This window comes from Dermochelys coriacea, chromosome 3 (assembly GCF_009764565.3).
Source record: "Dermochelys coriacea isolate rDerCor1 chromosome 3, rDerCor1.pri.v4, whole genome shotgun sequence".
In the NCBI taxonomy this organism is placed as follows: domain Eukaryota; kingdom Metazoa; phylum Chordata; order Testudines; family Dermochelyidae; genus Dermochelys; species Dermochelys coriacea.
In genome coordinates, this window is record NC_050070.1 from 175,640,673 (window position 1) to 175,658,047 (window position 17,375).

Here is a 17,375-nt window from a genome sequence, read left to right on the forward strand (position 1 = left end):
TTCCACATAAATCAAAATATTTTCCTTTTTTTATTTTTTTCCTAAACCTTTCTAAATGTCTCCTCCAATCCATTAAATAGTGCCTAGGTATTGTAGAGGCCTTTTTTTTTAGCTCATGGCCATTTAAAAAAAAAAAATCAGTTTCCAAGGCTACCATTTTCTGCAGGTAACCATCTGGAGATCCTTTAGTGAGATCTAGAAGGTCTCCCCTGTCAGGGATTCATGCTTCTTCCATCAGTTTGATGGCAACCTGTTTGAGGTCTTTCGTAAGATCTGTAAAATGTTGTGATTTGGCATCTCTTCATATTTTTACTGAACGTTGTATACATGGGTATAGTAACCTCAGCCTTCCATAACAACTGTAAGTGGTCTGACTTGCTGAAAGAATGCTTCCAGTTGGAATATGTGCGTGGCAAAATTCAACAGTTACAAGACATGCAGAATTTTAGCTTATATATTTTCTCATCTTATACATTTCTCTGTAGTTCTGTATCGTCCCAGTTTATATATAATGAGTTTTTGTTGTTCAACCCCGGATAGAAATTCCATGCTTGAATAATAAGAGTATAGCAGTAGGAATATACTACTGATCACCTGACCAGGATGGTGATGGTGACTGTGGAATGTTCAGAGATCTGAGCATTTCTGGCTATAAAACCTGAAAACCCAGTAATGTGGGAAATAAATTATCCCCATATTGACTGGATAGACGTCACCTCAGGATGAAATGCAGAGATAAAATATCTAGACACCATTAATGACTACTTCATGGAGCAGCTAGTCCTGGAACCCCAATGGACGAGGCAGTTCTTGATTTAATCCTAAGTGGTGGAGTACAAAAGATAAATATAGTGAGAACCACTTGGTAGTAGCGACCATAATGTAATTAAATATAACATCTGTGTAGGGCAGAAAATAGAGAAGAAACCCATCACACTAGCATTTAACTTCAAAAAGAGGAATTATAGAAAAACGAGGAAGGTAGTTAAATGGAAATTAAAAGGAACACTCACAAGAGTGAAGTGCCTGCAAGCTGCATGGAAACTTTTTAAAAACACTAATAGAGACTCAAACTAAATGTATACTCCAAATTAATTAAAACAATAAGAGGACCAAAAAATGCCACCATGGCTAAACAGCAGAGTAAAAGAGGTGGTTAGAAGCCAAAGGGCATCCTTTAAAAATTGGAAGTCAAATGGTACTGAGGAAAATAGAAAGGAGCATAAACTGTAGAAGTCAAGTGGCAGGCCAAAAAAGACTTGACAAGCAACTAGCAAAAGACGTGAAAATTAACAGCAAACAAATTTTTTAAGTACGTCAGAAGCAGGAATCCTGCCAAACAATTAGTGGGGCCACTAGATGATCAAGGTGCTAAAGGAGCACTCAAGGAAGACAAGCCCATTGTGGAGAAGCTAAAAGAATTCTTTGAATTGGTGTTCACTGCAGAGAATGTGATGGTGATTTCCATGCCTGAGCCATTCTGAGCCAAATTGTCTCACTTCGTCCCTGCTCTGCTTCTTCCTGCCCTGTTCTGCCTCCTCTCCCGAGGACACCCCACCCTCGCTCTGCCTCTTCCTGCCCTCACTCGTCTCCCTGCCCCCAAGTGCCATCTGCGTGCTGCTGAACAGCTGGTTACTGGTGGGTGGGAGGGAGTGTGGAGGGGGAGGAGCTGGCTGGTGGGACCACTGGTGTGTGTTGAGCACTATTTTTTTCCCATGGGTGCTTCAGCCGTGGAGTACCCACTGAGTCAGCGCCTATGCTTGGAGTCAGCGCGAATAGTTCTCTGAAAACATCTTCACAATGTGCACCAACAGTCAAAAAGCTAACAGCATGTTAGGAACCACTAGGAAAGGGATAGATAATAACACAGAAAAATCATGCTATCAAATTCATGGTATACACCCACCTTGAATATTGTGTGCAGTTCTGGTCAGACTATCTTAAAAAAGATGAATTAAATTGGAAAAAGTACAGAGAAGGTCAGCTTCTTTGAGGAGAGATTAAAAAGACTGGGACTGTTCAGCTTAGAAAAGAGACAATTAAGGGCAGATGTGACAGAGGTCTACAAAATCATGAATGGTTTGGAGAAAGTGAATAAGGAGGTGTTATTTACTGCTTCACATAACACAAGTGCCAAGGGTCACCCAATGAAATTAATAAAAGCAAGTTTAAAACAAGCATAAAGAAGTATTTTTTCACACAACATACAGGCCATGTCTACACTAGCACTTACGTCCACAAAACTTTTGGTTTCAAGGTGTGAAAGAACCCTCTCCGATGAATGACATAAATTTTGCCAGCATAAGTGGTCATGTGCACAGCACTATGTTGGTGAGAGGCGCTCTCTCGCCGACATAGTTAATGCCGCTCGTAGAGCTAGTTTTATAATGTCGACAGGAGAGCTCTCATTGGCATTACATGACTACACATGCTGCTATAAGAGCAGTCAGTTGTTTTGATACAGGAATAAGTTGCTCTGTGTATGCCGCTGTAAGCTTGTAAGAGTAGACCTGGCCACAGTCAACCTGTGGAACTTGTTGCCAACAGATGTTATGAAGGCCAAAAGTATAACTGGGTTAAAAAAAGAATTAGATAAGTTCATGGAGGAAAACTCCATAAACGGTTATTAGCTCGTATTGTCAGGGACACAACCCCATACTCTGAATGTCCTTAAACCACTGACTGCCATAAATTGGAATTGAGACTGGGGTGACTGGATGGATCACTTGATAATTGCTCTGTTCTGTTCATTCCCTCTGAAGCATCTGGCACCGACCACTTTTGGAAAACAGGATACCAGGCTAAACGGGATATTGGTTTGACCCAGTATGGCCATTCTTGTGTTCTTATAAGTTTATTTATAGGACTGAGTTGGCCTAACAAATAGTTAAGAATAGCTTCACACTTAGTTACATAGTGATGACAATTAAGATTTATAAAAAACTGGGTTAATTTTGCTGCTTTGTTCAGCCTGCTAAAAGTATGAAAAACTTGTTGATAAGAAAACCCATTTCTGCAGGTCCTGGGAAATTTGTTTAGTTAGTTTCTTTTTATTATGGAGTCTAATTTAAAGAGTCAAAACAAAAACATCTCAGTGGGGAAAATAAAAAAAAATGAAGACTCTCTTGATCAGACAGCTTCCTGAGATGTCAGTTCTTTGGCTTAGTTGGAATGAGTTCCTCTGTGTGTGTTTTTACACTATTGAGCAGCAGTGTAATAACTGAAAATCAGACTTTGTTTCAGATAAGAATAGAAACATGATGATGTAGACAGGCTGAGCAAAACACTGCACTGGTATGTCACACTAATTTGCAAGTTACAAGTAATATGAGGCTTATAATCTCAATTTCTGTGTGTCCAGTTTCCCTGTTTATGATATGCTAGTTAATAGCTTTTATATATGAGGGCCATTGTATTATGTCTACAAAGAGTAACAGTAAATATGACATACTGATCCCTGTGTCACTTGTTTTTATGTAAAGTTGAATTGCATGCAGTCGCTGTTCTGTGTGCCAAAGACTTTTGAATTGACAGCACATACCTGCATTTTAGAAGCTGGAGGTACTCTTGGGACTTCTGGCATGTGGGGAATTACTGGAGGCTGTTTGGAATTGTGGGATAAATGTATTAGCTGCCTATTTCTGCTCAAATAATCTGTGTTGAAATAATTAAGGAGTTTGACATTTTAAAATGTTAACTTCAGTTAACACCCCATTAGAAGAATGGGGCAGTTTCATAGTTGTCGTTCTCTGAATGCTTGTTTTTGTCCGTTCCAATATAGGTGTGTGCTCACCTGGAGCACCGCTGCTGGAAAGTTCTTCCCTCAGTGGTATCCATTGGGTTGACTCTGGTGCTCCCTGGAGTCACACTCTCATAGCATTGGGATAGAGGGCCATGCCGACCCACCGCCACCTCAGTTCCTTTTTACCACTTTGGATGATCGCTGGAACTACGACTCGTTCTTGCTTCTGCAAGTACTCCTCAGTGGACTTCTCTGTCTTATTGTATATAGTTGATTTTAGGAATTATGTTTTCAGTTATTAGTAGATAGTTAGGAGTTAGTGAACCCCACTAGGCAGGGTTAACTCTGCCCAGCACTGGGGCATTCCTCAGTCTCTGAGATTTAAGCCTTCTCACCTGTGCCAGGAGGAACTTTGCTTATGAGAATTTTGCATGGCTCACTTTTTTCACCTCAAGGCCTCCAACTCATGGCCTGGAAGCTCCATGGCTGAACCCCTTGGAACTAGCATGCTCTGAACCAGTTCAAGAAGTTCTTTTAGGAAGCAGAAAGCTGTCCACTAGAGCTACGTAGTGGCAAAGTGGAAAAGGTCCTTGATCTGGTCGATGCAGAAAGGTGTCTCACCCATGCGCTCATCAGTGCCATTCTGGACTACTTGCTACATCTGAAGCAGCAATGACTATCTGTTTCGTCAATTAGAGTCCACCTGGCTGCAGTTTCGGTGTTTCACTCATGGGTAAATGGCCTGTCGGTTTTTAAAAACTCTATCTGTAGTTGTTGTCTCAAGGGGTTTGACAGACTGGTATCCCAAGGTACAACAACCAATCCCACCCTGGGTCCTCAACCTGGTATTGTTATGGCTCCTAGGTCCCCCATTCGAGCCATTGGCAACATGTTCTCTGCTCTTCTTGTCCTGGAAGGTGGCCTTCCTGGTAGCTATTATGTCAGCCAGAAGGGCCTCGGAGATTAGGACCATTATTTCAGAACCTCCATACACAGTATTCTTCAAAGACAAGGCCCAGCTGCGCCCTCACCCAGCCTTCCTCCCAAAGATGGTTTCACAATTCCATAGTAACCAGGATGTATTCCTTCCAATCTTCTATTTGAAACCATATGCCAGAAACAGGAACGACTTCATTCCCTGGATGTTAGACATGCACTTGCCTTCTATGTAGAAAGGACTAAATCATTTTGGAGAACTTCTGAACTCTTTTTCTGGCTGTTGCACACAGGATGAAGGGTCTCATAGTCTCAGCCCAGAGAATTTAATCATGGATCATTTCCTGTATCCACACATGGGTCTGGCAAAAGTCCCTGCTCCTGCCTGAGGGTGCATTCCACAAAGGCCTAAGCATCTTCACCTGCATTCATGGCATGGGTTCCTATCCAGGACATCTGTAGAGCGGCAATGTGGTCTTCAGTCCACACTGTTGTGTCTCACTATGCTGTCAGTCAGCAGACTGGAGATGATGCTGGGTTTGGCAGACAGTGCTACAGTCTGCTTGTCAATGAACTCCGAACCCTCCCCCCCCAACTGATTGAGTCACCTACATTACAATGGACATTAGCAATGCACCTCGAAGAACAATCGTTACAGAAGATTAGTAACTCTTTTTTTTTTTTTTTTTTCATGCTGTCTTCATATTCAGGACGACACCATTGTGTTGATTACATGTTTGTAGTTACTTTCACAGCCATAGTAGATTCATTTTAAAAAATGAAGGCTTAAATTCTGGAGCACATATTTTTGGCAAGGGATTGATTTCTCTTCAAATTGCACATCTGAAGAGTACACAGTCTTGTGTATACAATAGTAGATCACCTGCCTGCTTAAACAAAACCATGTTTTTCCTCCTTGTTCATATTAAAACATTCCCTTTTACTTTTTAATAGCCACTCAAAGGAAAGGAACGTACTATGTTTAAAGTTTGGACTACCTCATCAATCATTGCTCTACATCAAAGTAGAGGATTAATCTGTGAGAGGATTTGCTGAGAATTTCTACATTAACAAAATCCTATCATTAACTTCTAATAAAACATGAATTTTGCCAGTCTGATGATAGTAGAAGGTTGAAAATTGTGTTACTGTCTTGAAGTCAAGTTGGAAAAAGCATTACAATTAATATTACATGCAAAAAACTGTTAAGAGACCATTAATGTTGCAAAGTCCAGCACTCAAAAATTAGTAAACTCAGAATTAATGAATTCTGCCTTATGTGTATTGCTTAGCACCACAAAAAAGTCTGATTCAGCCTGGGATATAATTCCGTTCTCCTGAATCCAAGTCTAGCACGTAGTTGTGAGAGAACATTTTTCTCAGCTTGCAAATGTCTCATTCATTCATTCTGTGCACTGAATAATGGGGTTCTGCAGAGCAAATTATATGTGGTAATTACAGACTGTATCATAACGCATATGCCAAAATGGAGACATGTTAGTTACACAAGCAACTTTAATGGAGTTTCCTAACACTTTTTTGTGTACTTGATTTTTCAACTTCAATATTTAACATTTTGTACATCAACTTCCTATACATTTAATAAAAAAAAAAAAAACCTAAAAATTAGAATCCATCATGTGGAACCATATAGATCCCAGTGCATGAGTCGTTAGCAGTGTTAGTACCCAGGACCTTTCGGTTCCTGTCTCAAATTCTTAGAACTTGAGCTAAAATAGTAATTGGTAGCAGCAATAAGCAATTGTCTTCCATGTGGGAGGGCCTGCTATTGGAAGCGAACGCAAAACCCACTTTAATGGATTACACAACTATTTGCTAGACAGCGGAACAGTATTGGCAATCAAGATTCTATTTCAGGCTCAAGGGCAGAATGGACCAGAGGATACAGCAGTGGTTATAGACAGAACATCTGAACCCACAAATTTGGCATGTTCGTTCTGAAAGACAGTTTGGTTAAATGGGCCTTTTATATTAAAGTTGTAGGTTTTTACCCAGTTGTGCAATCTTACTTTACTCATTAATTTACTTAATTTACTCAACTTGTGCAATCTGTTATCCCGTCTGTAAAATGGAGGTGAATGATGATTGTTTGTGTCTTGAGAGGGATATGAATGAGCCCTGGTTCAATAATAAGACACATGAAGGGCGCAATTGGTACTCGTTAGTGGAAGAGTTGAAACTAAACTTCACGGTTGCCTCCTAGGTTCTAATCCAGTGCTTTTCAGCCAAAGTTTATTTTTCAGCTACTGCTTTGCCTCGCTACAATATAGGGTCATGTAAGGAACTCCATAAGGATAGAAAACATGCTCAATGTTCAGGGAGTTCCAAGGGAGTCAGAAGTTCAAAGATTTTAGCAGCTGACCTCGAACTAACTCTAAGCATGTATAAAGGGAAATTTTTCAGGACCTTAATTGGCCAAATCTGGATGAAATTTTATGGGGCCAGCAAAAGACCCTCTTGAGCCCCAAGACTTTCCTTGTGCCAAATTTCAGGCTTTTGGTCCTAAGTATGGCATTTCTAGACCTCTTCAGAATGCCTGGAAATAAATTAATGTTGAAAACACTGCCTATTTTCCCCTAATTTTATAGTTGAAAACCATTGCACTATTTTTGTTGATGGCAAAAACAACCATAGAAACTTTCAGCCTGAAATGTTAGTTTGACAAAGTTGTAAGCAATTGAAAACAAGGGATTTTATTGGAAAACATTAGGAAAGCACAACTATATTTTATAACTATAACTATTGCGACCTGCTCTGCCCATAATATAGGATCAAACTTGATGGATCTTCTATGGCTTTGTCTTCATGATTAATACACACAAAACTTAGTTGTGAACCAGTTATGGTGGTTGTACACACCACATATCTGACAAACCCTCAAATGAGAAGAAATTAAAAGTTAAGCCACATGAACAATTCATATCCTCTACTTCTCTACCGACAAGTACATATCTTATTGTTACCACGACTACCATACACTGGAACTTTAACTCTGTCTCCTGTTTGTCCTTCTGCACACACCCATCTACCAGTTTTTCCTTCCCAATACTAGTATAATAGTGGCTGTTCGGTGGTGAAAGTGGTTGTGTTGTGAAAGCGTAGTTGAGTGGGTGAATTACAGAAAGGCAATTAACGGGATTGATGGAAGACTGGTTTTGCTAGAGGAGCCAAGTTAAGGGTTGTGGTATGTGATCTATAAGTGGGGAGATAGGAAAGTGCATATGTTGCTGAATGAAGTGTGTGTAGTGTAATATGGCTTAACTTTTAATTTCCATAATTTCATCTATTTGTGTCAGGTACGTTTAGGGGAAGCAACACTACTTGCTTCCAAACAAGGGGTTTTGAGAGTGTTGATTTTTTTAATTGTGCACACCTGCAGGTGGGGAGGGGGGTATAGAAGTGCAGCTGTTGATAGAATGTTATCTATTTTCAGCTGACCGTAAATCCCTCTGTTTGTAGCACAAAATCTGACAGAAAAATGACATTCCTAATGAAGAAGGTCTTGTGTATGCCTAATCCACTCATCAATTTGATTTGGGTTTGCCCTCCCAAAATCCAGCAGGTTTATGTGCATATATAATCTTTCAGTAATAATGTGAATTACAGGGGCAAATTATGCTAAATCCCATATTAACAAAAGAAAATCCTACCTGTTGTACCAGATGTGCTCAGTATCCACCTTTACCAAAATTTGTGTAGCTAGTACTCTTCTCCTTTGTCACAGTAGTGCTTTGGGCTAGTTGTACTAGATCCCTTTGCTATACCAACAGGGTTGTGAAGCCAGCACATTATTATACTACTAGCACTAGACTTCTTCAGCACAATGAATCATAGAATACCAGTGTTGGGAGGGACCTCAGGAGGTCATCTAGTCCAACCCCCTGCTTAAAGCAGGACTAATCTCCAATTTTTGCCCCAGATCCCAAATGGCCCCCTCAAAGGTTGAACTCACAACCCTGGGTTTAGCAGGCCAGTGCTCAAACCACTGAGCTATCCCTCTCCCCGTTAGCACTAGGCCCACTTCCTCACATCAGTGCTGTATAAGACCAGCACCTGGGACTTCCAGTGTTGGGATGACAGCAGCTGGGGTGGTCAGTGTTGTATATTTCCTCCCACGCTTTCAGCTCCAGCATCATGTTGGCTTTATCTGCTGGTTCCTGTTGGTGTGCAAGTGCCTTCCTGGCGAATGGCATATCAGGCTATTGGCCCAATACCATTTTTTCTCTCTGATGCTCATTAGTCAGTGCTTTGGGACCTGTAATATCAGTGCCATGCTTATCACCCCTCTGATACCTTGCTGAGTGGGCACAATGTCAGAACTTGACTGACTTAATTGGTGCTTGCATCTGACGTCAGTGCCTCACTTCATAGGGGCTCATTGTATTTTCTTGTCATATCCTTATCCTTCTTGAAGAATTAGAGGAGCTGGGTTCTTCTTGGAGGTTGAGAGGGTGCAAGACTCGGTCTATGCAACCACGTCACTGGTGTCCTTAGGATCCATGTAATTTTCCTAATGAGTCCAGTTTATTATATCAGGATGATTGATTGGAATTGAACCCTGGTACTGTTGGCACACACTACGATTTTAATTAGGATCCTAGGCCATTACTAATAAAATTGAAAGGGCACATAACAAAGTCAGTTCCATCTTGATTGTCCTATCTCTGCCAGCTTGGCCTATGGTGGAGCAGATGTATAGCCACAGTGCCTTTAAGCAGATGGCCTAAATCATCCCAGCCTCTCGGAAGCAATCTACACCAGAGGGATTTGCTTTGTAGGTAGGTGAGATGAGAGGATTGCAAATGGGCCCATGCAAATCCTGTTCTGTTTTTTTTTAAAAAAAAAAAAAGAGGAAAAAAAGCTACATTTCTCATTGCAAGGCTTTACAACTGCTTTTGTGTTACTGAAAAATAGGAGGAGCCAGCTGGTAGGGTTGGTGGACATGCCTTTAAAAAAAAAAATAGGTGAGTAGAAGGTGGTTGTGTGTTAACAACTTGGATTCTGTAGAAAACAGCAGGGAGAGCCTAATGTTTCTTTGTATTTAATATTTTTGCCTGATGTTTTGCTCAGCCAGGTCATGGATAAACATTAATGTTAGTTTTATATATAGTTATGGAACACAGCTTCTGTATTTAAAATCTGATTTGAAATTGTATCAAAAGTCAGTGGATATGTGAACATCTTTAACTCATTTGTTTGTTGTACTAGACTGGCATATCTTTGTGACTGTAGATGTGAATGTTAATTCTCATTACCTATTATGTAACTTTGCTAAATGGGTTTGTAATTGGCAAGATGAAATGCTTATTATGTTGACCTGTTTTACAAACTGTATAATGCTCTTAACCTAAAGGCTATTAAAAGTCCTAGAGCATCATAACGAAGTGCCATAGAAAAAGTCATGTGCTTTGCCGGTTGTTTATCTTCTCTTCAACCCCATTAAAACTATTTAAAAGTTGAAGGGATATCACCTACATAAACCTTAATTTAAAAAAAAAACAAAAAACCTTTTTTGTTAATAGCTTAGCTGGGGTAGTAAAAAGTGGAAAATAAATTGGTCAAGGAGTTTACAGCAATACCTATCAGCTGTTTGGAGAAGTTTAATCTACATCAGTATCTAAATAAAGATGCAAGATAGAATTCAATGGACATACCCAGGCTTGGCAAAACACCCTAGGACAGTGGTTCCCAACCTTTCTGTGGGAATAGAACATTCCAATTCCAAACAGACTGTGGCGGGAGCCAAACACCCCACTGCCAAAATGCCACCAAGAAGCGGCAGCGGAAGGAAGCCTCACCGCCGAAATGCCTCCGAGAAACTGCAGCACTACTTGGCGGCATTTCGATGGGTGGTTCTCAGGTGGCTGTGCTCAGCGGCGGCATTTCAGTGGTGTCGTGTCCTGCAGGTGCACACAACTGCCCTGGCGGGCGCCATTGCACCTGCGGGCACTGCGTTGGGGACCCCTGCCCTAGGAAGTATAGAATCTGGATGGGAGGAGTGGGAGTGAGGGCTCTGAATGGCACAGCTACCATAGAACTTCATTTACAGAGGGAAGCTGCAAGATCCTTTGTGGATTCTTGGGTAGTGGTGGCCCTGACCTCTGTCAACTCATAGTGCAAAGCAAACTAGAACTGCCCAAAATGTGTCATGGGGAGGGGAGCCAGTGTGGTATTATTCCCACTCTCATTTGTTGACTTTGTAGAAACATTGCAGGCAAACATGAGGCTGTTCGTTCTTTTCAAGTTTAGTAGGTAGATAGAGGCATAGGCATGGTCAAGGAATCTGTCATTTTTCATGGCAGCATCCTATAGTAAATCCTTCCTTAATTCTTTCAGGTTCCTGCTTTATGCAACCAGCCACCCTGGAAATGAAAGGGAACAGTCCCTGACATAGTCAGAGAGGCTATGGCAGCATGGCTTTTGGAGCCCTAGAAGGAGCATGGGATCCTTAGGATTTGGGCATCTGGTAGTTTGCAGGGGCACTCCTGCTCATTCTGTGGAGTGATAAGGCAAGTCTCCTCTCTTCCCAAAACCTCATAGTATTTTAGTTCTAGGTGAACTTTCCAGGCAACTTCAGCCTTTCCACATGGACAGGCTTCCGTGGGAAAGCGTAATAAAGCCTTTCATTCTTCATCTGTACCTGGATTTTGGTTCAAAAATCCCACATAAAAACTGGAGTTGTATACCTAATTCTTCAGGCAGCCCATACCTCTGGCATTTTAGGCAGTTCTTTAGCTCACAGGGCCTCACTTTTCTGTTACAACTGGTGTGGTAAGTGGAACTTCTGAATACATAAGGTAGCTATTACATAAAATTAAGATGCTATCTGGGGGGATTTCTTTTAAATTACCCGGCATGTCTTTTAGAATATGGAGGACAGAACACAGAAGATAGTCACTTAAAATATATAGTCTGAAATTGTCACAATACTACTGAATGTCATACTTAGTTTTTTAATATCAGTAGCTTCCAGTACTCTGCTTAATGAAAAAAAAAATTAGCTGAAAAGTTTTTGATTTGCAATATATATATATTATGTAATTAAAAGCAGACACCTAGGTGTACCTTTAAGGTTTAATAACATAATACTGGCAGGGTCATGTTCCTGCCTTGCAGCACAAGATAATCTAATCCTAGAATGAGAGAGGAGAATCTGAGTGCAAAATAAATAAATAAATAAATTAATTAAAAAAGGGGTGTGTGTGGTACTTTTAACCTTTAAATTAGAGCTTGAATATGGATATTGCTTATTGTAAATTTCCACTCCATTCACATTTCTTCCTACAGTAGATATTCTGCCATTTGAGCACCTGGGCCCTCGGGGTGATTACAGAAAACTCTGCCTTGATCTGTCTTTCAATTTTGACAATATCTGCCTCAGGACTGTATAGACCATTTAAGAAAAGGGTGGAGCTGAATTATGTCATTTAGTCATACCAGTTTCTATCAACTCTAGCTTGACCCTTAGTTGAACTTGAAACTTTTGTGCTGAAGGGAATGGTAATGCAAACAAGAACTGAAATGACTGGGAAAAGAAACACATAAACCAAGACAATACAACGTAAAACTAGAAGAATCATTAATGTTGTTTCTCAGTAGAGCATTAAAAATCATTGTGATAATCAGAGTGAAGATACGACTTCTATCTAAAATAAGGCCTGTAAAAGGATATTGTTTAAAAGGAAGGTGTATGAACTACAAGTTCATTATTTGGAGTAAATTATCTGCCATGATCTTAAAAGGATGCTGTCCTTATATCCATTTAATTACTTTATTTTAAATAGGTCTTCTCGAATTAGAATGGAAGAACTGTTTTTGTTTTGTAGTTCTTGATTTTTCCTAGTACTGTGAATGGTGTGATTTATTTGCAGGATGATAATTTTAATTTAGGCAAATATATATTTTTGAATTTTAAATTGCATCCAAAATTAGTTTAAGAAATGTGTATTGGAAAAGTTAAAAATCGGAACTGCTTGCACACACAGGAGGCCAGATTGTTCCCAGACTTCTGTTTAAGCAGGGACTTCTCTGAGGATTCTTTTCTGGAAATTACCCCCCCATCATCTTGCTGGTGGGTGAGGGAGAAGGATTTGTCCTCAAACTCCTCCTGGAAAACTTGCTCCCAAACTCAGTGTTCCAGTAGTAGGCCGGCCACTCCCTACCAGTGTTACTTCACTTCCCTTGCGCTATGCAGGAGTCCCCTACACTGGACAGCTTCTGGGGAGCTATGGAGAAAAATTAGTGAGAGACTGTACTAGTTTTTCCTGGTAACTTTTATGGAATTAGAGGGACATGGACTGGGGAGGAAGGGATGGTGCTACAAAGGCAGAAAAGCTGCTCCTTCCATTTGAAGGACTCCTTCATTTATATATGTAAGTGAGCATGAAATGTTCCTAAGACAAAGATAAGCCCCCTCCCCAACTTGAGGGCAGTGGCGGGTAAGCTATCAAAATGTCTAATTTGTCAGGATCACATTTAAAAAAAATTGAAACTGACTGTTTTTCCCCATAGCTGACCTGAATAAAAATGCATACTTTGTTGTACACACTTTGTTATACAGTGTGTGTACTGTAATTCACTGACTGTACTGTAAGAAAAGCCACAAGGAATTATGTATGAATTGTTTGACAGATTGCTGTACAAGATTTTTGTGGGATAATAGATTTATAAATAAGATTTTTCTTTTGTTTTCCAGATTCAATATTAAATAAACATGGGTGCATTCTTGGATAAACCAAAAACTGATAAACATAATGCTCATGGTGCAGGGAATGGCTTGCGTTACGGCCTCAGCAGTATGCAGGGATGGAGAGTGGAAATGGAAGATGCTCACACAGCTGTTGTAGGTATTCCCCATGGCCTAGAAGACTGGTCCTTTTTTGCTGTCTATGATGGTCATGCAGGATCTCGTGTGGCAAATTACTGTTCAACACATTTATTAGAACACATCACCAACAATGATGATTTTAGGGCGTCAGAAAAACCAGGATCAGCTCTTGAGCCTTCAGTGGAAAATGTCAAGAGCGGAATCAGAACTGGCTTTTTGAAAATTGATGAATATATGCGCAATTTTTCTGACCTCAGAAATGGAATGGACAGGAGTGGCTCAACAGCAGTGGGAGTTATGATTTCGCATGAGCATATATATTTTATCAACTGTGGTGATTCACGTGCTGTTCTCTATAGAAATGGACAAGTGTGTTTTTCAACACAGGATCACAAACCTTGCAACCCAAGGGAGAAGGAGCGAATCCAGAATGCAGGAGGTAGTGTAATGATTCAGCGTGTTAATGGTTCGTTGGCAGTTTCTCGAGCTCTGGGCGACTATGACTACAAATGTGTTGATGGCAAAGGCCCTACAGAACAGCTTGTTTCTCCAGAGCCTGAGGTTTATGAAATTTTAAGAGCAGAAGAGGATGAATTTATCATCTTAGCTTGTGATGGAATCTGGGATGTAATGAGTAATGAAGAGCTCTGTGAATTTGTTAAGTCTAGGCTTGAAGTATCAGATGACCTGGAAAAAGTGTGCAATTGGGTGGTCGATACTTGTTTACATAAGGTATGTAACTATTTTTCCAAAAAGTTGTTATACAATTGTTGATCTTTAATTGTTTAGATGAATACAATACCAAAGAAGAATTTCAGTTCCGTCTGGTTGTAATTCAGGTAATGCAAATAGCTTGCACTTCCTTCTTGTTACCCAGAGAATTCTTCATGGTTGAGTTGTAGTGTGCAGCATACACTGTAAGCTTCGCTTGAATGTGGTGTTTTTCCAACCAACATCATCTGCAAGACTTGTGCATGTGGCATGACTACTATAATATATTTAATGCTTAATTGAGCCCTGATCTTGCACTGAGCTCCATATCGGCAGATTCAGTATAGGGCACTGATGTCCAAATTCCATGTGAATAAGTTCATATCGCTTGCAAGTTTGGAGTTGAATTTGAAGTTTTAGCCTCAATATTCTGCAACTCTGGAAGAGGAGGGAATTTTTTGACTCCCAACAACTATCTTTTATTGACTGCGAAAGGTGAGAAGGAAACCTGGTGCAGAAGGAAACTTTAAAAACAAAGGTTTCAGAGTAGCAGCCGTGTTAGTCTGTATTCGCAAAAAGAAAACGAGTACTTGTGGCACCTTAGAGACTAACAAATTTATTAGAGCATAAGCTTTCGTGAGCTACAGCTCACTTCATCCGATGAAGTGAGCTGTAGCTCATGAAAGCTTATGCTCTAATAAATTTGTTAGTCTCTAAGATGCCACAAGTACTCGTTTTCTTTTTTTTAAAAAACAAAGCCCTTTCTACTATGGTATTCTCCCTACTCCAGAGTCCTATTGTACTCCTGCAGGAGAGTGGGTGTGATGATGGGTGCTAGGAACTGCCCCAAGGTCTGAACAAAAAAGGCTATGGAAGGACTAGTAACCCTGGGTTTATCATATTAGTTTGGCTACTGGTGGTTGTCACAATGTTCTCTACAGATTTGCAGTGCAAGAATGGATAATTTCTTGAAACCCTCTTTCAAATCTTTATGCTATATAGCAGCAGCTAGGATATCTACTCTTCTTCCAGTCCTTACTAAACTCCTTTACAAGCCCCTGAGACTATACAGCATCAAGAGTTTCAATTAAGCTTATACAAACATGGCAGGCAGAGGGAGGGAAGGCCAAACTTTTGATTAATCAGCTCTGTGAGGGTATTAGTTTACACTCTAGGAATGGGTGTACAGTAATAAATTAAATTAGGGCTGGGATTATAGTTTTGCAAATTACTATTGAGCAAAAAGTGAAGTATGAGAGAGATTCTGAAAGAAAATAGTGTTGATGTGTTTGCATAGTATGTGTTGAACTGTAAGATCAGCTGGAAATGTGTAAACATTTCCAAGTGGGAGATTAAATTAATATTAAAAATTTGTAGTTCTGCATAATTTGCAAGAAAATTGGGAGTTCCAGATTAACTGTATATTAGTGGCTGACCTGGGGAGGTGGACAGAGAAACGTTATGTTGGCTGTTGGCCATATAAGTGTTCTTATTCATTTTTGGAACTTCATAGCATCAAAGTGAAATGCTATTTAGGCAGTGGCACAAATAGAATTCAGATGAACAAATATATTTGGAATGAGCTGTAATGTCTCACCTGAGTATTTTCATAGAATTAAATATTAACTTTTTTAGTTTTATTGGTTTGGGTAACAGTTAAACAATTTCTTCATTTTAACTTGTGATCTTTTTGTTACCTTTTTAAACAAGTGAAGAAATGCTTAATAGTGATATATTTATTATTAATTGTAAGATAATATATAAAATTTCAAGACTATAAAATCTTTTTCTACATGAAATATATTGCAGCTAATTAACATGTTACAAATGTGCAATAAAGTAATTGTGTTAACAGTGGTTCATTATATCTATCTTAGAACAAGCGAGAGTGATTAATAGCAAGGAAGGCAAGAGGTTTAAAACTAAGGATCCCTCTCATGTACTTTTTTTTTCTCTCCACTATATAGGGAAGTCGTGATAACATGAGTATTGTACTAGTTTGTTTTTCAAATGCCCCTAAGGTCTCAGATGAGGCAGTGAAAAAGGATGCTGAGCTGGATAAGCACTTGGAATCACGGGTTGAAGGTAGGAAAATCACTTTGTGTATTAAAAATGCTGCTGTCTTCATAATCTTAAAAACCTAATGGTTCTCAAGTTTTAAATGATGCTGTGTGAAATTCAGAGCTGATGTAAATAGATAAAACTCTATGGATTTTCATAAATTAGGAAAAGGTTAAAAATTGTTTGGGGTTAGCTAACCCTGCTATAACCAATATTTCTTCCTTAATCTATATGTGAGTTAACACCTTGTACTTCTGCTTAGTTGGTTGAAGTCAGTCACAGGTTTCACCCTAGGGTAGACCTCGACCTGTTAAATTGTGGTAAAAAATGTTAACCTGTGCCTATGGTAAGGAAAAGGTTGGAGTTAGCACTTGATATAAGCATAACTTCTTTGCCTAATCTAGGGAGATCTTACTGAAGTTGGTAGAGATGAACTTGCTTATATCATATTTTGAATGTAGCCCATTATATTTAAACAATGTATGCTAATCAAGCCTATAGTGAAAAATAGTATTCAGGAAATAATGTCTATTGTCTCTCACCCTCCTTTTTTATATTTTGTTACACACAAACTTTTTCCTTTAGTGATTATTCAGCATTATTTTATCACGATGCATCTTGCTATCTTTTTCTTCTAATGGCAGAAACTCCGTTCTTTTGTAAGCTATGCTGCCACTGACGTAACTTGAGTAATCTCTTGTTTTTAGAGAACATGTGCCTCATATCAGCCATATGTATTGTAGGATATATTGGTAGTTTGGTATTTTAAATTATTATTGCAGCAAATACTCAGACTGGCTCTCGAATTGGTTTTCTGTTTGTCTCCTAAATTTTGGCATAAATTACGTATTACTTGTTCAACAAATAAATATAGATTCTAAACACTTTATCTTTACATATATTGTAATGTCATGCTAACAACTTATTCTATATTTATGGTTGCAAAGGCACTTTTGATTTACTCTTTTAGACTCTATTTCTAATGTTTCATTTCAATCCATAGGTGTGGGGTTTGTTTTTGTTTTAAAGTTTGAATGAAAGTTGTTGTTTTTGAGTTAATGTGAAATAAGCTCTTCA

The 17,375-nt window shown here is 39.4% G+C and overlaps 1 protein-coding gene across 11 annotated transcripts in view; it reads left to right on the plus strand.

The window, feature by feature from the left end:
* The window catches only part of PPM1B (protein phosphatase, Mg2+/Mn2+ dependent 1B), a 94,967-nt gene that overhangs the window by 50,178 nt on the left and 27,414 nt on the right, over positions 1-17,375 (plus strand). For 7 of the 11 annotated variants that reach the window (XR_006280298.1, XM_038394470.2, XM_038394467.2 and 4 more), the window contains 2 exons: positions 13,395-14,258; positions 16,205-16,322. Coding sequence is in view for 10 of the 11 variants with exons in the window: in XM_038394470.2 (XP_038250398.1) it covers positions 13,413-14,258; positions 16,205-16,322 (964 nt within the window). In the remaining variant the exon portion in view is untranslated. Of the gene's footprint in view, positions 1-11,035; positions 11,209-13,394; positions 14,776-14,995; positions 16,323-17,375 lie in introns of all 11 variants that reach the window. The other 4 variants (XM_038394468.2, XM_043511884.1, XM_043511885.1 and 1 more) reach the window with 3 other exon arrangements.